Source organism: Chroicocephalus ridibundus, chromosome 8, assembly GCF_963924245.1.
Source record: "Chroicocephalus ridibundus chromosome 8, bChrRid1.1, whole genome shotgun sequence".
Lineage (NCBI taxonomy): Eukaryota > Metazoa > Chordata > Aves > Charadriiformes > Laridae > Chroicocephalus > Chroicocephalus ridibundus.
In genome coordinates, this window is record NC_086291.1 from 20,543,280 (window position 1) to 20,569,588 (window position 26,309).

At 35.6% G+C, this 26,309-nt stretch overlaps 1 protein-coding gene across 5 annotated transcripts in view; it reads left to right on the plus strand.

The window, feature by feature from the left end:
* The window catches only part of PTBP2 (polypyrimidine tract binding protein 2), a 55,458-nt gene that overhangs the window by 20,105 nt on the left and 9,044 nt on the right, over positions 1 to 26,309 (plus strand). For all 5 annotated transcript variants that reach the window (XM_063343787.1, XM_063343783.1, XM_063343784.1 and 2 more), the window contains 5 exons: positions 6,875 to 7,047; positions 7,474 to 7,617; positions 11,256 to 11,420; positions 11,497 to 11,607; positions 20,631 to 20,826. In XM_063343787.1, coding sequence (XP_063199857.1) covers positions 6,916 to 7,047; positions 7,474 to 7,617; positions 11,256 to 11,420; positions 11,497 to 11,607; positions 20,631 to 20,826 — 748 coding nt within the window. In that variant the 5' untranslated portion in view covers positions 6,875 to 6,915. The remainder of the gene's footprint in view (positions 1 to 6,874; positions 7,048 to 7,473; positions 7,618 to 11,255; positions 11,421 to 11,496; positions 11,608 to 20,630; positions 20,827 to 26,309) is intronic.

Consider the following 26,309-nt stretch of genomic DNA (forward strand, 5'->3'; position numbering starts at 1 on the left):
TGCATTTAACTCTAGTCGTAGTATTTTTACATATTTTAAGGGCCCAAAGCGAGGTGCATTAGTTTTAGACTGTGCCACATTGAACAGCCACTGTACCCCGTTGTAAGTTCATTGTAAGTCATAGTTACTTGGAAAACTTGCTCAGTGGGTTTTGAAATGAGGTGGAGTCTATGGGCAGATGTGTTAGTTCATGTCCTTAGTTAAAAACCGTGTAGTTAATTTTTTAATTGCTTGACCGTGTTCACTTATTTAAGCTCAAATTCCTGATAGGCTGTGATTTTCCGCACATGACCCATGTCTACGGTAAAAATCCACCTATTGCTACTAGTTATTGCTTTAGTTCCAGTGGTAAGGCTTCCACAATATAGTGTTGGCCTAGCAAGGTAAGGATAATGGGGTATATATAAAGTACTTCAAAGTACAAAATCTTGCAGAACACACTCCCTCCCAGCCCCAAAACAACAACAAAAAACCCTACCAACCAAACAGGCGTAATTAACACCGAACATGTAACCTTTAAATGTAAGGTTAACAAATGACAAATGCAGACTTCAGAGAACTTCTGGTTTTTCGTGTTTTTATCTTATTCTTGGGTGTAGTATCTTCTTTTTTGTTTTTTCTCTTAAACTTTTAAAATTCCAGATTTTATCTTTAGCTTGAGCTTTTGAAGATGTCTATATTAAAAGAAAGGTCCTGGGTCTTTTTTGTTTTGTTTTGGGAACCTGTTGGCACTTACGGAAAAGTTTGTTACTGGATCATACCAAAGGTCTCCTCTTACTTCCTACATTCTATCTACATACAGGTATATGTATTTAAGGAAAGAACCTCAGAAACAAAACTACAGTGGTCTCTGTTATACCCTCCCAATTTGTGGTTGCCTGAGGTTTCCTTAGCTGACTGTTTTATGCATATGTTTGTGTTCAGTAGCCACTGCAATGTTTAATCTTTCTGTCTGGTCATAATCCAGAATTGTAAACTTAGGTGTCTTCACAATTCCATTGCCTTTCTCCTGGTTAGATATTTCCCATGTGGATAGGTGTCCTGTGTTCCACCTGTTGATAACATTAAATTTCATATATTTAGCTAACGTGAAACAAGAAGTACTTTCTTAGCAACAACAATTAATAATACTGTTGGTAAGCTTCTTGTCTTTATTAAGTAATTGTATTGGACAATGAAATAAGCGTTTCAGGAAAGCCTAAGTATTTATGGTTTGTTTTTTTTTTTGTAGTTGGTTGTCAGTGTGTACTGACAGTTGTGAAACAGAGATTGACTCCTGCAGAAAGGATTTTTATTTATCAATTATTTTACTACTGCAGATATGCAGTGATTTATAATCAGCATCTTGTGATAAATTTTTAGCATTTTTTCCCCATCTTTCCAGGAAATAATAGGTGAAAGCAACTTTTTATTGTATGCAGACTCTTTGCCCATAGCCATGTAGTTACATTTCTATATTAGGAGATTGTGTGAATATGACAGAAGGTTATTGTGAAGGAAAATTACACATCTAAAATAAAGGCCTCATATATTTTCAAGGTAAATTGTGTATTTTTTGCCTCAGAGCATTTTAGGTGGTATTTATATATTTATCAAAAAATTAAAAAAAATTGTCTGCAGAGAAAAACTCCCTAGGATGCAATCTTTTAAAATATTTTTTCAAAAATAGTTATCAGCAGGAAGTAAGTTATTCAGTGTTTGCTAGGAGTTATGCTGAACTTTAAGAGCAGGTTTTCTGCAAAAACTACTCGGGAGCGTTGAATCTTCATAGCTTAAACAATTGAATGCCATGGACTTACAGTATGCCTTGTGTACATTGCACTTCATTCTGTTGCTCATACATACAGGTTTCTATTTCTCTGTGCTTGTTAAAATAGGAGTTTCTAACTAAAAATGCCACGGACCCAAGTTGTTTAGAGAATAGCCATTTATAGGCTTTGCCAACTCTCAAACATTTAATTTCAACAACTTGATTTATGCTAAATTGAAGGAACTCGGTGCAACAGGGATGTGGCTTATGTATCAATTATGTTTAGACTGGAGAATCCTACTTAAATGGGAAAATAATGCTTTGAATGCCATTTGTAGAGATAAGATTTGTTTAGAAATAGTGAACAGATGTCATATGTAAACTGGTTTTTTTCTTTTTCTTTGTGAAGAGCGAAAGAGGGCTTACATGAGTGCAATGGCTGTTAAAGAATAGGGCTATTTTTGGTAGTCTGAATTGAATATAATGAATATTTAGAGTTAGAATTCAGTTGTTGCTTGTTGTTCGGTTGTGATATTTAATTTTTTTTTTTTTAGAACTATATATTTAAGGCTGTAACTTGATTAGTAAATGAACTAATACTAACGGTGTGTTATGCTATTCTCATGGTGATTTTTTAATTTATTTTTTTTTTCCACCCCAGTGTAGATATTGTAGCATTATGCTCTTTGGAGCATCTTTTTATTTGATAAAATGCTAGCAGCAAGAGGTTTGAATTGATCAGGCTTTGCAAGTCTGATGAAAGCCAAACTACCTGATGAAATAGCTTCTTGCCAATGAGCTTCCAGTTTAATAGCAGTTCCTTAGCAGTAATTATTAACTGGCTTGTAAAGTTTTCCCCTCTAACATCCCCTTGCCACCTCCCCCACTTTTCTGCAATTTTGTCTTTCTCCTACTGTATAGGGAAGGATCTTTTGGGTTGCTTATCTCCAGAGACTCCATTTCTAGGGCAAGACAATGTTATTCTTCTAGTACCCTCCTCAACTTATCTTTTAACCTTTATGGACACTGATGATGCTGATAGAATTTGTTAGAGAATGAAGACGGAAGTGTTGAATTCACCTTTCAGTGACTTTGAACAAGTGTTCCCATGTTTTAAGTGTGTGGTTTTCTATTCACAAGTGCAGTTTAATGATGTGTCTCAAACTGAAAAGTACCACTTAAAATGGCAAATAAGAGACTAAAGTTGGGGAAAAAGGTTTCATACAGTGCCCAAAACTCTTAATAACTGTTCTAAAAGCTGAATTTTATTTGTTCCACAAATGATCAATGGTTGTGTTAATTTCTTCATAAAATGTCTTCATAAAATCCAGTGTTAAATGTTTTGGGGTAAACTTTACTTTAAGAAGGTGGGCTTCATTTTTTTATTAATGTTATCAGTACAGCTTTCATTGAGCAGGGTATACTACTGCCAATGAGTAATAAACAGCTTTGTCATGGTTGCTTGCCCGGCTGCTAAAAACTTTCTTTGGGCATTTACACAGCATTGGGAATGCTTGTTGCCATTCCCCTCATCCTGTGTCCGTCTGTCCCGTCCCTCCATTTTTCTGATTGCCATACATTCTTTAGTGCATAATTCTGTATCTTTTTGTGTATATTATTTTAATATATTTATATATCTATTTTTTCATTTAAACATTTTAGCTCAGGCACTTGTCAGCTCTTTTTTACAGTCAGTAAAAAAAGTCTAAAGTATAGTTTGGTAGGTTTTTGGTTTGTTAGTTTAAAAAATAAAATTGTATGAGAGACTTGTATACACAAGTTAAGTTAAAGCTGTTAACTGCTCTTTTGGAAAAGATATATATAGATATATATAGATATATATAGTACAATAGAATACTTCTTCTAAATTTATTCTTTAAACCTACTGCAGCAAAAGTTGAAAAACTGTCAAAATGCAAACATTAGATAGAAATGCTAATAGATGGAAAAACAATTTATTCCAGTAATAAAAAAATTATTAGAGGACCATTTCGTTGCAAATACATATATGTGAGTGCTTATGTACTGGCCATACTGATTATTTACTAGTAACACTGGGATTACCTAAAGCCTAATCCAAATACAAGCTTTAGTTTAAAAAAAAAAAAATAATAAAAAATTCTTGGACATTATGCTATGGAAAAGTCAATATATCAAAATTCAATGTCGAAACCCACACAAAAGACAAAACCGCTCTAAGTATTGATCTGAGCGTTCGTGGTACGTACTTTTCTGGTGATGTGATGAAGAGAGGTTTCTTGTCAGTTTCAGAAAATCTTTCGGTTTAAAAACTTTCTTTTCACTTTCTTACTTTTCATTTATTAATGTTTTATATTTGGTTTTTGAACCTTGTAATGAGTTAAAATTAGTTAGAAAGCTTCAGGGTGAAAGGCCCTGGAAATCTAGTTTAAGAATCACTGTAATTCTTTTATTCTTTACAAGTTTGTTAGTCGTGTATTGTTTGAAATATGTTGTTACGCTTGTCATACTTTACAGTGTTTTCTTCTGCATTTTTTTGGTAGAGATTTAAGTTCAGAACTAGGGAAAACTAATGTGTCATAAGCTTAGAATGAAAAATTAAAGTCCGTTCTTATAAACTTTGTCTGTCACTTTGAGGTTAAAGTGCTACATTGTATAATTTTGAACAGGTGAAATCTGTCTACCTGGAAGCCCAGCCTCACCACGTTTTCCAAAATGATACAGGTTAGGGCCTTGTGTAGACTAAGGATGGACTTCAGATCCTGGTTCAGTGTATGTTTCTGAAATTTTACTCTTCTGTGTTCCATCGAAGTTTGTCCTTCTGTGCAGCAGACCGAAATAAAATACTTATGACTGCATGGATTTGACCCCTTCTAGCACTGTCAGTTGGAGATACTGCTGGCTGAATTTTGACGAGTTCCGATTTTGTTAGGTTTTTGTTGTTTTGTCTGCGATAGTATGTTGCGAAAGACAGAAAAGTGTTCTCTAGTTCAAGACCTTTTTAAAAGGCTCAGTTCTGGAATTATTTTTTTTGGTGGGGGTGGGGAGTTAGGCGATGACCTGCTTCTAAGGAATACTATTTTTAACTAAGAGAATATCTTGAATTTTAGATTTATCTAAATCTGAAGGTAATAGCTGAAGTGGAAGTTAAAAACATTCAAATTAAAATGAAGAGTGTGTACCTGTTAGAAGAAGATCTGAGGGAGTGATGGAAACAGTTCCTTATGTATAGATTTATCCTTTTTCCATCAATTCCTGTAATGGAAGTATGGAGAATGACCACCTTGAAGAAATAAAAGGTATGTTCATAAGTTTGGTCAGAGGCAAGTTTGCTAACTTTCCTAATAGCGTTGAAAAGGTATTAAATGTCATGCCTGGTTTGGCTTTTCAAATCCAAATCTGGAGCGTGGAAGTTCTTGATTTGTGAAAATATGAGTCCATTTCATTCTGTGTTTTTAGTCTTGAGTAAGTTGGCTTGGTTTAGGCAAACTGATTTAGGGACTGGAAATCTTGATTGTGATTTAGGCATTAGCAAAACTTTCTGTGCTCAAGATGGTAATAAACAAATGCAATATTTTTATGCAGGGAATCAGATTAGGTGTAAATGATTTTCCTGGCACAAATTCAGAATTATATTCTGTAGTTACCGCTGAGTGATAATTGAGGGCTTATTTATTCTCTTCCCTCTGGAAATCGCAGCCATCAACTTTCTTATGAAGAAAAGGCTTTTGGAGGATTTAACGTATATAAATGCTTCCTATTGATTTTTCCCACCTGCCCCTTTATTCTTTCTACTTTTTTAGTGAGTAAATACAGGTAGTCTTGTTCATAATTATTTTTTTTAATCCTCTTGAGTCTTAGCACTCAACCCATGAATTTGAATCCTAATAATTACAAATATTTTTCTACCAGTAAAAATTTGTGTGTTTTTTTGAAAGTACAGGTACATATTGAACTGCTCTTCTAACATCAGAAAAAAAGGAATTCTCAACACTTGCTATCTAAATGCATTCTGATTTCCAGCATTGATTACGTCATTAATATCCATGTATCTTATGACAGTATCGTTCTTTAGCTCTTGACATTTTCTGATGTTTACTCCACTGGCATGCTTGTCGGCAGAGGTTGTATTACCTTTTAACCAAAATTAACTTGTAACTAAATATATTAAATTTTTTTCTGGCCTTTTTTCCAAAGCAAGACTTCTTCCATCCAACTGGCTAGCTCTTTATTGCATATGTTCATGAAAAAGGAACTCGAGCTGGAATTTTGCTGGAATTCTGTACAAGAATTCTGGACAATATTCTGAATAGTATCTTTCTGGTGCTTTATACAGTGATGTTAATGCTTCCCTGCTTCTGCTAGGAAAATCTTGTCTTGCAGTTCTTCCCCACCTTCTCCCCACATGTTGGCTGTATCATGTTTATTAGTTGTTTTTTCCTTTTCTGTGAACAAGCCCGTAGTTCGTAACGGACGTATTTTGTACTTGGTCCTTAAATTCTGATGTTGTGGATTTCATCAGACTTTCGTGATGCCAGTTCTCTGGCTCATCCCTTTTCTCCTTGTGATCCTTCTCAGTTTAGTAATGCTTCCTGTCTTGCTTTGATACTTTTCTGCTTTTTGTGTCTGGTTCCTTAGTGCAAACAATCCTTAAAACTTCCCTGTAGGAACCCTTCTAGTAACTCTTCACCACCATTTTTCTCCTTTCCAACAAAAAATCTGGGTAACCTCTAATTGGTTTGGGTTTTTTTTAATGTACTTTAGAGTTCTTATGTGAGCCCTTCTGAGTCATAATTAATATTCTTACATGGTATTATGGGAGATACTTCACTGAAAGTGAGATGAAAAGTATTTGCTGTGGGTTTTTTCTTTTTTAGAAAATGAGTTATCATAGAGAGCTGTTGAGTTAGTCTGGACTGTTTGTTCACCTTTTGTGAACCATTTTGGTTCACAATGGTTTGTTCACAATGGTTTGGTTCACAATGGTTTGTTCACCATTTGTCTCTTCACAATTTGTTCTGAACACTTGAATTTTATTTAGATCAAACTTAAAAATTATTTCATATTTATTATTAAAAGCATTTTTTAATAAAGCACTAATAATATCAGTAAACTCTTCAAATAGAGTCTGAATATGTCTTTCAGCCAATGGTAATGACAACAAGAAATTCAAAGGTGACGATAAAATGGATGGGGCTCCTTCTCGTGTTCTTCATATCAGGAAATTGCCTGGGGAAGTGACAGAAACAGAAGTTATTGCTTTAGGTTTACCTTTTGGTAAGGTAACCAACATCCTGATGCTGAAAGGGAAAAATCAGGTAATTTGTTGCTTTCCATTTTTTTAGTATGCTTACTGTCTAAGTTAAAAATATGCTGTTAAAATGCTATTGAAATAACTTGTATAACAGTAAGTATTAAAAAAAAATAAAATAAGCCTTTTGCTCGTTTATTTTTTAATGAACTTACACTGTCTTTTAGTAAACATTTTTTGGGAACAGGGGATGGTTGGCAGCTACATAAAGCAAAAAGTTAGCTGTAAGATAAATATTTAGTCCTGCATCTTCACAGATGAGTCGCTTAACAAATAAAGCTGGTCTGTAGAGAATGACATCTGAAGACTGATATTTGTTAAAATGTGTTATTGAACCCTTTAAGTGTTTGGTTTTTTTTTAAAACCTCTAAGTGTTTTTATATGCTGCTGATATGAAGATTATCTGCTCTGAAAATTAACTGTTTAATTACAGGCGTTCTTGGAACTTGCTACAGAAGAAGCAGCTATCACTATGGTTAATTACTACTCTGCTGTGACACCTCATCTTCGTAACCAACCTATCTATATCCAGTATTCCAATCATAAAGAACTAAAGACTGATAACACACTTAACCAGGTATATTTGCTGTTATGTAGTATTACAAATACAGACAGTAGAAAATAAGCATGGCATGTATTTTGGCTCATGTGACGTACGTTAAAATCACTTGGTTTTGTCCGTATTCTAACACTACTGTAGTCTTACCTATGATCATTCCATTTTGTGACATGGAACAGGATTTGTTTTCTGTGTGATCTTTCCATTATGATGAATTTTCTTAATGTTTCTTAATGTAAAAAGATTCTGAAGTGTCTTCTAGCTTCATTTTTTTTCATTAAATAAGTTTTCATCTTAGTTTAGAGACCGTAGGATGAAAAAATTAACTTTCTAATTCTGACGCTTGATATTCTAATGCCAGTTTGAATTTCCCTAGTGATAATGACTGATGCTAATGCCTACGTTTCAGTGCTTTGAATGATTGCTCTGGTAGCACTGGAAACCCTAGCTCATGTGATCTGCTGTTCCTGGAGAAGAATACTCCATGATCACTGTAGAGACAAATACACTTAATAACAAAAAAATGATTTGCTCTTGCCTTGACAGAACCTATTTCACAATAGATGCATATGTCTGTTCTTAATAGAACAAGAAATGGTGACTATTTCATATGAATTTGGGGGGGGCAGGGGCGCGGTGAAGAGAGACATCAACTTACCAAAAGTCAGATGATTTTTTTTTTAAGGTTAATTTCTTACATGATGTTACAAAAGGCAGTGTAAATACCAAGTTACAGTTTCTGTTATTTGTGTCCCGTCTTACGTAAGGTATGCAAATAGTAAAATTATAGCTGTTACTGTTGAAAACAATTTCAGGGTAATTTGTTGAAAGACTTCTTGGTTCAGATCAAGTATAGTGTTGATTTTTCCTGTTGATCTTTCTAAACATTCTGGTTTCTTAAAAATCTTTTGATAAGTTTGTCTGCTAAAGGTACTTCTTAAAAATTGAGATTCCTCCTCCCCACCCACCCCCAATCAGTGATAAGGAAAAATAAATACCTTAATTTACTTTTGAAAAAAGAGAAGAGAGCATGAATTCTGTCTGCATGTATCGTGTATGGACATACACACTTACGGAGCTTTCTTTTACATTGTCGTCTGGCTTCTGTGGTTATACTGGTTTTGTGCTTCACATGTCCACCTTTTGAACATGTAGGATGTGCTGAATTTTCAGCAGCTTTTATGCCACCATATGCATTAATACCCAATTTTAACATATTCCTTGTCTCTCGGGTCTCTATTTCTTTAATTTAGAATTAAATAATACAAATTGGTACTTGGCAGTAAGTTTTCTGAAACTAGTATCTCATGAGACATTCTATAAAGCACAAGAAGGTTGGATATACTTTCTTCTGTAATGAAAGATAAAGGTGGTGCAGATAGTGCTTGTTGTCTGCAATTTTTTTAATTTTTTTTTTTTAGACTCAAAACTTAATCTGCAATTGAAAGCTTTCTCATCCACCCAAATTCATTTAGAAATTGTCTTTTTCTGGATGGTCAAGCAGGAAGATATGAAGAAGTCAGGATGTTAGTCCATGTAACTGGAGAGAGAGGATAAAAAAATTGGAGAAAGGTGCAAGTATATTAGTTATAAAGAAGGTAGAAAAAAATAATATTTAACCAAGGAGTACTTTTAACAGCCAGGCCTTTAGAAATAAAGTAGGAGAGGTTCCATGAAGCTATGCTACTCTGAATTTCTCAATAATAGTAGCTTCCAAGATTATTTTTAGTTATGTACTTAGAATGAGTTGGCTCTGAATAAACAGATTCAAAAAGGACTATTTAAGTTTTCATCTCAGCGTTATAATTCTATGAAAATCCTTTTCCTGTGAGACATCAGAACAATGTGAGAGGAACGCTTAAACTCAGATTTAAAACAAACGTGTCTTACCTGTTTCATACAGTATCTAGACTCAGAAGAATTGACAACAGAATGACCTCTGGAACTGTAATTCTCTTTAATCATCTGCCTGTTGTAAATGCATGTTTTTAGTCTTCCTGCTCAGACATTGCACCATTTCGAAATAAGTAGCTGTTACACTTTCTAAACAGTGTAGCTGATCTTTTAAAATTAATTTCAATTTTGCAAAAATAAGAAAAAGCTTTACGTACTACTCGAATGTCTTCAAAAGTGGCTATGTATATATGGATACTAAATGTTATTTTGAACTTCTTATCTTCATCTGCCAATGTTAAGTCCTGTATTCCTTCATGTATTCACATAAAATTTAGTGGAATGAAATATGGTGTATAAGCATAGGTGGATAGCTCTAATAAGGGTCATATGTTAAAATTGACTTCCTAAGTTTTGGTTCTTTGCGTTATACAGTCTAAACTTTTCCAGTCCCTTTAAGGAGTGAGCTTTAATTGATATGTGCTGCTTCTGTGCTTACAGAAGGAGTAGGAAGTAATTGCGCAACTCAGCCAAATACTGGGGCAGCTTTAAAGTTGTGTATTTCATACACTAGGGGGGGAAAAATAATGTTTTGTTGTCAAAAGATGTTTTTACATAGTTGAAGTAATTAACATTAAACATAGAGGTAAATTTTTCCCAACTAGTGTTCACCAGGTCTTTTTTTCTTCCCCCCCCGCCCCCACTTTCCTTACTCATTGATTCGTTTCAGTATGAGGAGTATCATGTAAGTTGTGAGACGTGAAATTGTGTAGTAGTTCTAATACCTTTAAAATATGCGGTATGCGTTAATATGGTGATTATTATTTTTACCTGGCATGCTCACTTGTCTCTCTGTTTTGTATCATTTTGCTTCATAAGGCCACTGTCATGAAAGTATTAAATGGAAACCCTTTTTTCTGCACTTTTTCTTTCTTGGAAAAAGACATCTAATCTTTCTGATACTGTCAGTTTTGGCAGTGGAAGTAGTTACATAGATGTGTGTTCTTGTGGTGTCATCATGTGGTTACCTTTGAATTTCTAAAACCCTGCTTATGTTTAAAAACCAAAAAATCCCCACACATGGAGAGGATTTTGTTTTTCTTTTTATGAAAGAGGGTGGATAACAGACACCAGTTTGTTTACCTGTCTGTGGATACTACTTTCTGACACTTCTCAGTCTTGTCTATTACTTCATTGTGTTAAAAAGGCGAAGTTTGGAAGTGTTAGCTTATCATTATCCCTTCCTATCAGATCCTTCTACATAACTAAAATGGCAGTGAAGTGTTAACTGTAGTACAGTCTCTTGAAAAATAGGATATATACTTATGGTTTCTGTAGGCTTGGGTTTTTTGTTGGTTGGTTGGGTTTTTGTTGGGTTTTTTTTCTTCTTTAAAGGAAAGGAAAAAAGTATAAAGAGTCTTGAAAACTACAAAATCCTCACTTTCTTTGTCCTTACTAGTAGAACAATAAGCTTGCTACTAGGAAGATTGATATTGGTGCCGTTTGAAGCCCCTCCTTACTGTGACATAAGGATTAATTGATGTTTTCATTTTTATTGTCTCTTCTCACAGAGTCAGACTGCATTGCACTTCCGTTGTGTTATGTCTGTAGCTCCGAGTTTCAAATAAGTGGACTATTTTATGTTTCTGAAGTTAACTATATTAATATTGCTAATTAATTTCTAGCTATCATATTGAAATATTTAAAAACCTGTCTTGTTTTGTTGTTTGTTTGTTTTGTTGTTGTTGTTTTTTTTTTGTAAGCGGGCCCAAGCTGTTCTTCAGGCAGTGACGGCTGTGCAGGCAACAAACGCTCCCATTAGTGGGACCACTGTTAGTGAGAGTGCAGTGACTCCAGCTCAGAGTCCAGTACTTAGAATAATTATTGATAATATGTACTACCCAGTAACCCTGGATGTTCTTCATCAGGTAAGCCAAATTTCATTTTAACTTGAGCTATGATTGGGAGGAACTTGTGTGTAAAACTTTACAATGTTTTTGGCAGATATTCTCTAAATTTGGTGCTGTATTGAAGATAATCACATTCACAAAGAATAACCAGTTTCAAGCTTTACTGCAGTATGGTGATCCAGTAAACGCACAGCAAGCAAAACTAGTAAGTATAGTTCTCTGTCAAATCTGGGGACCTTCCTGTACTCTAAACATTTGTAAGATGTTACTATAACAGAGTACTGACCATGATAATGTGTCATTCTTTTTCGCCACTTGTGGGAATTTTTTGAGATTAAAAAATATCTGGGAGTTATAATACAATGTTGTTATATTGCGTAAAATTAGTGTTTAAGGATACTGTGTCTAAAGAATTGTATACGTCTGTAATTATGAACAAATTTTTAATAAGACTGCATAGAGATGAAATAATACGCAAGACTGCAATACTGAAAATGTCAACCAGAAGTAAAATGTAGGATGTAATGTTGATGCATAATTAATTCACTGCAAGCAGCAAATTTGGTAAACCCATTGGATTACTGTTGCTAGATACTTTCTAAGCATTATAACAAAGATGTGATTTTTTGATTGGATATAGGTTTGTGAAAGTATTTAAATATAGTATCCTAAATAAAAAAAATCTAAACTTTATTATAACCATAAATGTCCAGAAGAGAGAGACATTCATGGGACCAGACAATGAAGAGTCTTTGCAGCAGTGACAGATGAGAGCAGGATCTTACTTTTGTTTTCTAGGAAACTCTCCTGTCTTGGGTAGGAGAGGCAAGAGCAGGTCACTGGTTTTATTCATTATAGCAGGAGAGAGCCTATGGATAAATTATGACAAAGATCAACAGCATGTCATCGAGACCAGATGTTTTGAATTAATTTAATGGGATATGTTCACATCTGTGGCAATAGAAAAGTTGAACCAAAGGGCGAGGCTAGATTTTTTTATTATTATTATTTTTTCCTTGAGATAAATGGAATGAATTTATATTTTAAACCTTCACATGCAGTCTAGGGTTGTAGAAGGTTGATTAAAATTGATGTGCTGGTTAAGTGTTGCTTGGCAGCATAGAAAGTGCTTATTGCCATAGGTGACAGAATACTTGAGAACTTCAGGAACAAGTGAAAAGCTTGCACTTCAGACTAAGTTGGCAATGACTATCTCTTAGTAGAGGAAAGAAAAAAATAGATGTAGTTTTCTGTTGTAGAGAATGATGACTATATTGAAATAAAGACCTTCATTAAATGTTGGAGGATGGTCATTTTTATGCTCATCACCAAATGAAATACTGGGTATTGATTAAAAGAGTGTGAGGTGGTCAAGACAGGGAATCACAAAAAATGAGAGACATGTTTTCAAGAAGCAGAGCATAAGTTTTCGTGCTATTAAGAAAAATAAAGTTAGCTGAAAACAAGAAGATTTGCAACTTGATTTATGATGATCTACTTTAAGATAATCTACTCCTGAAAAGCAGTCTGGAAGTATTTGTAGATTTGGAGTACAATTTAAATTACAGATATCCTTTTCAGAGATAAATAATAGCAAATATTAGATCATGCCTCAGAGTAGAGGGAGATGCAAATACGTTGCTGTAATACATAAAAATTTGCTTGAATGGGATACACCTTTCAGGTTTTAAGTGGGTTTAAAATATAATACATAAGCTAGATCTGTAAACTACAATTGCTGCAGAAATTGACTGTAGCCATTTAGATTCATATTTGAAATATTTGATAATCGGATGCTAATGTTTGTTACAGAACGTTATAATTCAGTCTTGATTAGTGTTTGGAAAGTTATTTCTTTAGTAATAGACATTAATGCTGCTTTTAAAGTGCATTTTTTTGAAGCAGTATGTGACAACAAGTGATAAATCTTTTGACTTCATTTTTTGAGTCTTACATATATTATCAGAAGATGTAATGGAAAGATGGCATCTGTGAAATGGACTGTAGTGATTTGAAAATTGTCAGTGTAATTCTAGGAATATATTATAAAGAAGTGACAAAATAACAAAAGGATGAGGTATGTAAAAGTATGAAAGGAACCTAAGAATCTCTTGCTGTTGACTTCTGACAAACTTATACTAGCTCGTGGGATACTGTACTGGTCATAATTTTTTATTTTTATTTTTTTTTAAAAAAGCATGTATTTGTTTCTCCAATTTTGCATGTTTTGATTAGGGTAGCTGCTCACTAGTGGTAGCTCATGTGTGAATGACTAAACTTCATTGAATAACAGTGACTCCTGCATGTACAGTCATTGTCAGAGTGATCTTGGAGCCTATCTTAGTGACAAATCGAAACAGTCATAGGTTTCTAGTTTTCTATTTTAACCAATCTGTACATAAATAGATAAAATGCTAAGAGTAATACCAACTGCAAGTATTGAAGAATGCTAAATTTGAAGGAAGGTTTGATTTCCCCGCTACCCTCCCAAGCTATATAGAGGAAAAAAAGTATAGTACTTATGATTGAGCTACTGTGGTAAAACATGAAGTGCCACCTAAACAAAAATACCTAAAGGAAAGAAACAGTCAGATGACAGGAAAAAAACACTCCAATTTATATACATCTGGAAATACAGTAGAAGCAAGAGGATGTGGTGGCTACGCTAAAGTTGCATGGAGTTCAAAATTAAAAGCATGGTAAAAGAGTAGAGAAGTTTTCAATTTGTTTTCCATCAGTTGTTACTATAGAAGATAACGGGGAAATTTAATTTTCCACTGGCACTCTTCACAGGAAATCAGAATGTGGCCTTAATAGAAATTGAAGACTTATTAAGGAAGTTAAAGAGCAATTTGAAAAACTCAAGTGATGTAAGTACCAAGGAGAGATGCAATTCATTTGAAGGTTCTGAGAAAATAGTGACACTGACAAGAATGTACAATACGGAGCGGCTAGCCCTGTGGGACCACTTTTGCTATTTGAATGAGCAAGTAGTGAAAAATTGCATTCCTGCTCCACTTGCTTCATGAGAAACTCTTTTCCTGTAAAAGTAGACTATAGCTACACTGAGTCATGTTTTATCACCACCCTCAAATTGGATCATTATAGTTTGTTACACTGGCAAGGAAAGGTAAAGATGATGAACTTCAGGTTCTGTGCAATGCAGCAGTGTTAGCCATGGGTTGGAGAAAGTACTGAGAATGTGCAATGGTAGAGCACATTGAGCTACTGTGTTTCTCATAATGCAACAGAAGATGATGTCCTGGAGATGTCTGTATGCTTAAGAAGATATTCTAAGCATCAAAAATAGCTCATTTTCATAGTAAATGATCAGTACCCTCAGCATAAGCAGCAGACTTAATTATTTGAATAACAGTAATCTGGTACACCATAGAAATATTAGAGTGCCAGTGTTTCTGTCTGAATACCTGTCTAATCCAGAGTGTTGTCTTTGGTTGTCTTTGACTGTTGTCTTTGTCTACACCAAACGTACTCTTGTCAAATCTTGGATAGTAATAGAGTTATTAATGCCTTGTTTATGGAGCATTAACTGAGACTCATACATAGAGCATGACAGTCATCTTGACCCAACATGGGTTAAAAATACCCTGAGTCTAATCGAGAGTTTCTGTTATAGTTGGCCAGTTGGTCCTTACTTGGCTTGTAGGTGATTCGGAGTATCTCTGCAGAGATTCTGTTGCAGTTTGACTCTATGTTCAAGATGTCGTCTTTCCAGTTGTTTTGAGTGACATCATCAGGGTGGCTCTGTGCTGGTAGCAGTCTGCCAAAAGATCTCTGCTGGGCTACATTGCCTTAAAACCTGTAATAGGAACTTCAGGTAGTTGTTGCCGGAATGGAGGGCAAGGACATCTCCAAATAAGATATGTAGCTCACAGGCAATTATCTATGATTATTGCATTAAGGATTTTCAGGCATCTTGAATCCTGAAGAGCACAGTTTGTGCTCGGAAATGATAAGTAGTGTTCAGGTAAACAGAAGAGTGCTGGATTGTATCCATTGTATCAGGAAGTGCAGCAACAGTGTTTGTGTCCTGGATTTTAAAATTTTGTAGAAAATAATAAGATATACAGCTGGTCATTCAGTCAAGGAACTGCACATAAAAAAAAATAATCTTGGATAGTGGAACATGTTTTACATACACTTTTCTGCCACAGAAACATCTTTTGTCTGAGACTGTTGTCTCAAGATGAATTAATTTCATTCAAATATATATCTGTAGTATGTATTTGGGACACATCTCTCCCAAGAGATATTTACCATATGACCTTCATTTACTTTGAGGGGCTTATTTGAACTGGAGTATGTTCTGTAAGGATTACTTTTTTTTTTTAGAGCTTTAAACTGTTACACCCTTCCAAAAATCTTATTCTAGTTTCTCCTTCCTTGTGTGCTTTGAGAAGAGAAAGAGGGGGGACTAAATTTCTCTTTTCCTTTTCTCTGTATGAGTTTGGAGAGAAGGCAATGGTTTTGTTGTGTTGACCCTCCGCTCTAATTTGATTATTATTTTTTTTTATCAGACCTTGGTAAATGCTTTCAAGATATCCTCATCCTGCAAGAGATCATCATCTTAGGTGCTTACAGTGCTTGACAAAGATAGGGGCAGATACACTACTTGTTGTGGCTTGAAGCCATGTGTCTCCAGAAATACCTGCTAGCTAAATCTCTGGGCTCCATTTCTGAACTGGGAAATGAGAACATCAAAACATCAAATCATTTTCTGTCTGCCAAACTCTGTCTGCCTTCTAGGTGCCGTATGTGAATTAGCTAAAGAATAGTGTAAGTGGTATATCCTGTCCTGATTTTTAAAGGGCTATCTTGACCATCTCCTGTAGGGGTGTTTCATTCCACAGATTCTGTACAGGCCTCAGGAGAAGCTCATCAGACCATAATTCTCAATGAATATATCATTTTTCAAGGGACTCCTCTTTCACAAGGATTTTCAGGCATTTTGAGCCCTGAAAAGAAAAAGAAGAGCAGTGAACTCTATCCGTTACATGAGAAAGCCCTTCTCTCAGGTGAGGAAAGCCTGAGAGAAAATATGATTCTAGGAATATTCTTCTTCCTCTTCAGAGCCTACCAATAGATCTGTGTCTGCATGAAGCTGCATTAGAGAGCTGCATCAGTCATTCAGGATTTTACAACTTTTTGTAACTTTGTACAGTACTTTTGCCATCTGAGATCACCTTTGCTGCTGTCATCGCTTCTCAACACTGACAATCACATTGGGAAATGAGAGATCCAAGTGTCGTGATAGATAGAAATTCTTACTGTCCTTTTGCAGAAGATCTTGCGTGTGGCTGATTACATCAGCAGCAGGAGAAAATACTGTTTATTGAACTTTTTTTTTATAATCTGTATTTTTTTTTCTGTTGGAACAGGTTCTTGTCTCACCTCTTAATCTGTGGGATCTTTTCTCAGTCAACAGTTATCTCTTCATCCTCCTGGTTGCTATGAGCAAAAAGAGAGGGTGGTTTGACATTATTTTTAAGAAATGGGAGAGTATTGTGTTTTGTGGTGCAGACTTCCATTTTGTCAATATTCCCTATATGGTCATTTTTACTGTCTGTGACAGACAGTCATAGCTCTCTGTTATGGATCCCTGTGACTTCCCAGGCTATTTCTGCTATTTTCTGTTAGGCCTTGCTTGCTTATTCTTGCCTTCAGTGAAAGGTGCTGTGTTGAGACAAAAGCAGAATTTTGGATTCTTTGTGACTATAACCCCCATTGCTAAGACCCTTTCTAAATATTTTGAATGTTTAGGAATACTAGCTTCTTTCCAGCCAACTCCACTATTTTGGAACTTTCACTAGTATTGGGAATTGTGATATTCTTTATTTCTGGTTTGCTCCCTTTCTTAACTGCTGTAGTTGATGTAGAACCATGCAGCATCCGTAATTATTAGGAGTCATCTTTTTTTCTTTGTTTGGTGTGGTTTATTATTGGTTAGGGTTTTTTTGGTGGTGGTGGGTTTTTTTCCCCTCCCAAAAACAATCTTAATGGCCGTCAAGAAACTTGTACAGATGGTAGTGTGTTTGCATTGTGAAGCTGAGGTCATGCACAGGAGTACACTTGCAGTTGAGGTCGTTGTGTTCGTTGAGGCATGTGCATCTCTCCTTGGGTTATGTGTCAGTCTGAATTGAGAAAGGGATTTCTGTTTGTTCTTCTACCACTGTTTTCTGTTGGTCTTCTCTATGTTCTGCTAGCCACCTTGTTTAAATACCCCACAACATGTGTTTTCAGGAATCTGTCTGCTGACAAGCTCTTGGCAGGAGCTGAGGCACTCATGAGAATTATTTTCCCCTTTGGGAAAGTCCAGGAGGAGGGTACTTCCTGGAAACAGGGTGGAGGGAAGGAAGGCAGGGGCCTGGAAACGGTTCAGTATCATTACACTCTTAGTATGGCATGATGACGTAACTTTTGATACTTCTGTTTTTGAGTCTTAAGTAACGGGTTTGCTGGCACAGGCAAGGTAAAGAATGATACGTTTTGTAGAAGGGTCCCATGATACTTAATGTCTTCGGTTTGGCATGTGTGTGGTACCGTGTCACATGTGAATGTATGTATAGATAAATGCTTAAAGAAAGAGGCGTTTCTTAGCAGTAACTAGAGTTCTTTGAGATGATGTCTGTATGTACATTCACTAACAGTATGGCTACTGTCTTCTCATTTTTCTCAGGATATCTTTTTGAGAAGAACAAGGTTTGAGGGTTTTTTGCACATTCTTTTATTGCATATAAGTAGGAGCTCAGGACACACACATTCCCAGTTGTGACTTTACGTGTGAACAGTTAATCTTGAGCAAACCCTAGTTGCTGTTAATCTTTCTTGCATTGTTGTTGGAGGTGTGTGACGCTGCTGGTAGAGGTGGGTGGAGTGAGGTCTTTTTTTTGGGTTTTGAACTGCTGCAAGGAGCCTTTCCCAGAGTGTGACTATAGTGCTCATTAAGAGTGCATTTCCTTCCTTTCCGGTTCAGGATGTTCTTTCAGACTGTCTGCATCCCAGCTACAAGGGATTTCTCTTGTGGAGTGTTCTTTTGTATGTACATTTGGTCTCTGAATTTGTCAGAGAGGAGTTTTTGCAGTCTTAGTGTAAGTTTTAGTTACTTATGCAGCTTCCTTTAAACATTGACTACTCTGTAAACTACAAACAGATGTATTTTGTTTTTCTACTTTTTAAAACTAAAATATTTTCATTAAGTCTTCTGCCAGCCATAAATCAGTGTGTCTGCAGACTCCACACAGAGGTATAGTATGAATCTTGATTGTGTTTGAAGACTAGAGCTTTGTGTCACAGTCCTGTGGTTTGGACAAAGCTAAAGGAGACTGCCTTTTGATCTCACTCATACCTAGTTTTCTTCATTATGTGAATGAGTATTTCCTTGATAGCAATGGCATTGTCTTTGACAATAAGTAAGCTCTGGCTGCATAAACTGGACCTACCTTTAATCCATATTTTAGTGGATTTTTAGAAGGTAAGAAGTCGTCTAAAACTGATGACTGATTCTCAGTGTATACTTTTTTTTAGATGTAAGTGTTCAAGTGAGATTCTTTTCCCAAATACCAACATTAGGAGGTTTGGATTCTGTGTTACCACTGTGTATAAAAAAGCTAGCAAATTCTGTATTCTGTAATGGTGACGCCCACCACCACCCCAACAACGCAGAATTAATCCTCAGCTTGTATTCTGAGTCTCAGGGCAGTAGACTTTGCTTTGCCAATATTGTATAAGGCATTGTTTAAGATGAGTTTCAAGTACAGGAGTTTCTCTTTGGTTGTTAAATCTTTGTTGAGACAATGTCTAGATTGTCAGGTTTCTATACTTTTAAAAAATTATTTTATTTTCCCATTACTTGGGAGTTCTAGTAATACTGACTGACTTGGTCTTGTACGTTGACTGCTAATGGTGGTAATTCTTCTAAGTGATTTCATGAGCTCTGGAGATGTCAGCTGTGATGATATGTTTGGTAGGAAGGGACAGCCTTGCTGGCCCAGACCTAGCAGGGAGTGTCTGCAGCATGTTGTGTTTCCAGATGCATGACTGTATGAAAATAGCTATGTTGCTTCCAGACGCAGCAGGCACGCCAGGTTTGTGCAGTGCTTAGCTCAAAATAATACGTCCTACCAGAACTTGAATATGTTGGAAAGTGTGTTGCAGATGTAACCAAGTTAGCTGTGCAAGAGCTAGCTCAGCTCTAGAAGTGGTACATTTCAGTCCAGCATTAATCAAGAGAAACAAAAGATCTGACTTTTGTATTTGAAAGTGTAATTTATTTGGTTGTTTTACCACATGTCTATAGTAGGTAGTTTTATATTTGACATAATGACTTGATTGAATGGATTAATTTTTAAGGTGAGAGATGTCTTTACTTCCTAGCATTTCTTAAGAATATGAAACAAATATAAAACTTTCTATTTTTTTAATCTCTCATATTTAGCTGTTAGTGCTTTAAGTGAAAGGAAGGTATGCCCAAAATGTAAATGGAATAAAATCCAGGTATATCAGTTTGCCTGGTATATAATGAAGATGGACGAAACATATATAATCAGGCCTTTTAGGGAATGTTTTCATAGAGTTCCAAGTGATGTCATGTAACGAATTCATGTGAATTTTACTGTTAATAGGCATCCTTTCAGGAGTACCAACTAATTATGAAAATAGCATTTTTTTAAAAAAAAAAAAAAGTGTTTGTAACATTAGGTTAGCAGATAAAGTTGCTTCTCTTTCAATTTTGGCACTTAATAGCCTGAAGGGAAGAAGAAAAACCTGCAGGAACAATGTAAATATCCTGCTTTAACAGACAGCTGTCTAACATGGTATTTAAGTCTAGATTTTTTTAACTTTTTTTTCGTGTAAAAGAGTACTTGTGTGGTTTTTGATTATTATTTTTTTTCTTTGACAAATCTATATGGCATTAAAGCTGTACAGGTTAATTAACTATATTCAACCAACTAACTTTTAAGTTTGACACAATTAAAATGTCTCTTGCCACATTGGTGCATAAACAGGTTCGAGGTAAGAGAAGTAGATGTCGGGTTTCCTGGAATCGTGTTAAGAGAGGTTAATGCATTTTAATCTTAATTGGTTTTAAGCTAGACAGTAAGATGGATAAATATCTATACGCTGTCCTTGTTTTGAGAAAAAAAAAAAAGTTGTGCAACAACCTGTATTGTGTATTTTTTTTTTAAATAAATTGACTCCCTTTTCTAGGCCTTAGATGGTCAAAATATTTATAATGCTTGCTGTACCCTACGGATTGATTTTTCCAAATTGGTGAATTTGAATGTCAAGTACAACAACGATAAAAGCAGGGACTACACTCGTCCTGATCTTCCATCTGGTGATGGACAGCCAGCGTTGGACCCAGCTATTGCTGCAGCATTTGCAAAGGAGACTTCTCTTCTAGGTATGATTCTTACATTGTTCTCTCATATTGCAGAGTTGCTTGATGAGAATATTTATTAATCCTTCTAATAATTAAAGATTATAAATTGCAATAGTGTCCAAAGGCACATTCAGGGTTCAGTGTATATAGTGATCAGAATATTGCCTTTACATTCCTGCATAAATGAATGAGATGATGCATGACAAAATGAGAAATGCACAACATACAAGGAAAAGTCATGTTAGTTCTACTTTCATTCCCAAATCTGCCCTCCATTCTTTCATATGTTCCTGTCAGCTGCTACTGCCCACCCTCCCACTCAAGTTTGTAACACAGACTTAATACGATTTGCATCTTTCAGTGCTATAGCGTATTTGTAGAATCATAGAATTGTTTTGGTTGGAGGAGACCTTTAAGATCATCAAGTCCAAATGTTAACCTAGCACTGCCAAGTTACCACTAAACCATGTCCCTCAACACTACATCTACATGTCTTTTAAATATCTCCAGGGATGGCAAGTCAGCCACTTCCTTGGGCAGCCTGTTTCAATGCTTGATAACCCTTTCTGTGAAGAAAGGTTTCCTAATATCCAATCAAAAGCCTCCCATGATGCAACATGAGGCCATTTCCTCTTGTCCTATCGCGTGTTACTTGGGAGAAGAGACCGACCACCTTGCTTACAGCATCCTTTCAGGTAGTTGTAGAGAGCAATAAGGTTTCCCCTCAGCCTCCTCCTCATAAGACTTGTTCTCTACACCCTCCACCAGCTTCGTTGCCCTTTTCTGAACACATTACAGTACCTCAGTGTCCCTCCTGTAGTGAGGGGTCCAAAACTGAACACAGTATTCAAAGTGCGGCCTCACCAGTGCTGAGTATACAGAGGTACAATCACTTCCCTGGTCCTTCTGGTCACACTAGTTCTAATACAAGCCAGGATGCTGTAGGCTGCCTTGGCTATCCGACCACGCTGCTGGCTCATTCAGCTGGCTGTCAACCAATACCCCGACATACATCAGATATATACCAGTAATATCAGATTATGAAGATAACATTTGGTTGATTTCCTTCAATGAAGAAAGATTATGCTCTTTGCTTAAAAAAAACCCAAAAGCAGTAGTCTGTGGTTTCTGTAAAGAACAGGAAAAAATCTGTAGTTGCACTTCTAGTGCTATGGTAGATGAGTTCTGATATTCTTTCAACTTTCAAGTTCATCAGAAGTTGGTTAAATGTTCTGAGCAGGATATAGACAAATCTGTCTTCTGACTATTTGTAAAGTAATTAATTCATGTTCTGCATGCGTTGAGACAAATTTGTAATTTGTTTTTTTGATTTATCACAATTCATTGCATAAGTTTCACTCCTGCGACTGTCAAGTGAGAACACCTTTCACTCTTCAGAATTCAGTAGTGCTCAGATGTAATCTCATTACTTTATTATAAAATCTGATGATACATTGTGATCGTTGTTCTTCCCGCTTAGTCTTTTTTCTTATTTTCTTTTTTTCTTTCATAATTTCCCATTTTTCTTCTAAAAAGAACTTAAGAACAACGTAGGTCTCGTGCATTGTTTTTTTTGTACAGGATGGCCCAACTTGGAGCAAGTCAGTGTTAATGTAGTAAAGAGGGGCCTCTGCTCTCTGTGTGTTACAAAAGTTAGAAGGCACTTAGTGAATTAGGTGAGCCCAGGAAAAGAGTGAATATTATAGTTAAGGCTACTGAATGCTGTGCTATATCTGCCCTTTTCCAAAATCAGAGGACTTGAAGGGATACATTTCATACCTAGTTGTGAATTCCACGCACACCAGCCTCCCACAAATTTAGGCATGCTTGACTTCACATCCTCCAGTATGAATTGCAAAACGGTGTATCACTTGTAGCTGCAGCAGAATTTTTGGAAATTAAAAAATACTGTAAGACTCTAAAGTCTCCAAAGAACCCATAGCTAAACTTTATTTTCTTTATTTCTTTCTCGTTTCATGGATTGATAGGGAATATGGATGAGCGCGTGTGAAGAAGTTTGACACCATAGAGATGAGTGCTGTAGAAACACCCTTGAGGCAATTAGTAATTCTTTTGTCAGCACAGTATGATGAGAACGTAGACATGGAGCTGCAGTATTAGTAGTAAGGAGACAAAAACAATGTAAAGGTGCTGCTTATTAATATGAGACCCATCATATTAGGTGTTGTAAGGCAGGGATTTCAGAGAGAGTTAAAGATTCATGATTTATAAAACGGCGCCAAATGCAACATTACGTATGTAACTCTCATTCTGACATTTACCTGAATCCTGAGAAGTTGATTTCTAGTCTCAGACTTACGCACGTTTTTCTATGTATTTGATGTTTATAGTATGCATCAAATTAAGAGGTTTAATTTGCTTGGCATAGTGAATCACACTCTGAGGATGCTTGGATCATTGCATCACATTGGATACTTTTAATAATTGGGGTTACTATACTTGTTATCCAAGTGAGTTTAGCTTTAGCGGCCTTCATGTTCCAGTGTTTTAGGCTTGAAAGTCACTTTAGATGCTTTTGTAACTTTTGTCTTCAAAACTATGTAAGTTTTCTAACTTTTTGATTTTAATCAGACTCATTGTTTTGTGCATGTTAAAGGTTTTTGATAGTAAAATTATGAAGATGACAGTCATATTAACTAATTAAATATTTTAATTCCCACTCTCTGGATGGACCTCTTTAAATGCACTGTTTTTCCAAGCAGCAGGAAAATAAAAGGTACGCAACATGAGTAACTTCCATTGCATCTGTGAAACGTGTTCAGAGTATCAGTGAAGTCAGTCATTCTTATCTTGATGAGTAGTGGAGATTATATATTATGGTTGGTTTTTTCCTCTCTAAGACCATTCATTGTATTGAAAGTGACTTAAGGGAGCTGGATACATTTTCTGACTCTGCTCATGGCCAGTTGGGTGAGCTTGGTATATTGTAACTCTGTAACAGTGATGTCTCTTTTAGTGTTTGTTGTGGTTTTTTTCTTAGTTCCCTTTTTTGTTTGTTTTTACAGAATTAGAGCTCTGCAGCTGAAAAACTTTACAGAAAGGCTCCATAGTACTGTTGGTGCCTTAGCCATTTGGATAGATAGATGTCAAAGTGGGAATGGTGCTTGTTTGAATATGGAAGAACAGGGTTCTCAGTCTGGGCCGCTTACTGTGCAAAAAGGCACAAAATATGTGTGACATAAATAAGAAAGGATAGAAAAAACTCAGAAGCCTAAATGGACACTTGTGCATGCAATTTATAGCTGTGTTTTTATTCATATCCTCAAAAGAAGAAGGGTGAGAACACTTAGAGGTTAGGTTGGCAAACGATGTGTGAAATATGGCAGAATGATAGCAGCGACCTTCCTCCTGCTTGTTTCTTTTATCTTAATATTTTATTTCATTTTATTTACTTTAGAATTCTTGTTTCTGTAATGTCAATAAAGATAACGTCAGAGTGTACTCAGTCAGAGTGTCTGCCATGCTCTATTCACAGGTGGCTCCCAAAGGGCATCTTTCTCCATGAAAGAGCGGAGCTGCATTTTGAGCTTAACTAATGTGATGCTCTACAGGTTCTTTTGCATGCTTGGAAAGAATACCATAAATTGAACTTGTGGCTTTCTTGTTAAAATTCTTGCTGTAGCTGTTCTGTAATATGTATATAATGAGATCACTAACAGAAAATGCGGTAAGGACTCAGTTCTGACTTTTGCTTATGTTATGCTTGGGTGCCTTTTTGTTGTTGTTTTTTTAACAATATACTGTAGTTCATAGGTCAGAAGTGAGGTTTAGGTTTAATGTAATTTTGTTAGTTGAGTTTTAGTGACAAGATGTGCGTCTTGTTAATTTTGTTGTTTAAATCTCTATTAATGTATTATTAAATAAGTAAAATATTAATAGTAAATCTATTAATACTAAACCATTACATATCTCAGTTTCCTTCTGGATGGAATTAACCTTCCTCTTCAGTAAATGTAGCTTTATGATGTAGTGTGTAGTAACGCTTGCAGCTTCATAAGCTGTTATGCAGAGATTTTGAAAAGAACCTGCTATCTCCCCTAGACCCATTCAGGCTAAGTATAAGAAGCAGGCCAGTAACAAGCACAAAAAGATGGTGATTACTTGATATAAAGCCACAAAAAAAGGTTCATAACAGGACTAGGAACTAAATCGAGTTCTCAGTCACAGCTGTACGTACCTGCATTAAGATGAGTGCTACTTCTGCCTATGGTTTTCACACATAAGTTCATCATATATTTTTTAGAGTAGCTATAATTTGCCCCTTATTAAAATGGCGTTAGTAATTTGCATTTCAGAAGTCATGCAAAAAGATACACTGAGGGGGAATAAATAATGCGATATGCTGTGTTTAAACTTCATTGAGGAGAAAGACCTAAAAAGGCTAGGAAAAGAGCTATATAACACTTCTATATTTTCATTAATACCTGGAAAAAGCAAAAACCTGTTATCTGTAGTTGTTGGAAGCTAAAGTAAGGCTAGTGACAAAGCTTTCTGATACCAGTCGATCATGTTGACAAAGTAGCTTACATTTCTAAATAATTTCAGGTAAGTCCAAATATTAAACAGCATGTTGCAAGATAACAAGTAATCATAATACAAGTTGTTCTTATTTTTATTTATAAAAAATCTTAAATCAGAATGGTAAATCAGAGTGCAGTGGAAACCTACAGAACAAGAGTTATGGCGTATTTAATTTGTCTGACCTTTCCAAGAAAGGAGGTCTATGTGTGCTATGTAATCAGTTGGAGACATATCAATCAAATAGACGATCCCAGCCTGCATGCATCATTACTCATTCAGCTACTCCATCCTCAGCTGTGATGAAACTAAGGTGTCAGGAATCTTTGAGACTGTAAATTGGACATCTTTTCAATGAGTCTTGTTATCTTTCGAAAGAAGGAGAAAATCACTAATGGACAGAATGGGTTGGTTTCAAATGAATTATCAGAAGCAGGTGGTTGATTTTTTTCTTTTTTTGTTGTTTTCTTTTTCACCTGAAGTATGAAAAGATATACACATTCTCCCTCCCCCCAAAAAACAAAGTTACAGGAGATCTTACAGAAAAAACCTTTGAATAAACAGCAGCTATATTATACTGAACCACAACAAATAAGTACTTTAAATAAGAACTACTTATAATGGCAAATACTAATAAGTAATAATACTGTAACTCCAGTTTCTCCGATTTAGATATTAGTTTAATATTACAGCTGGAAATACGTTGTTGTGGCTGGGGCATCCAAAGCTTTCCCTTCCTGTCATCACTGGCTTGCTTTATTAGCACTTTCCACTAATGCCCCTTAAGATTCGTATTAATGTATTTCAAAGGATAATAATTGAAAATACTTCTGTATGAATTCAACAATGGTTGAATTAATCTTTGTTTTTAACTTCTTTAGTGGGACCAAATAATGTCCTGTAGAGAGTCTGATGCTGTGAAGAATTTTGACTTTTAAAGTATGAATTACTCAGCTATGCTCTGC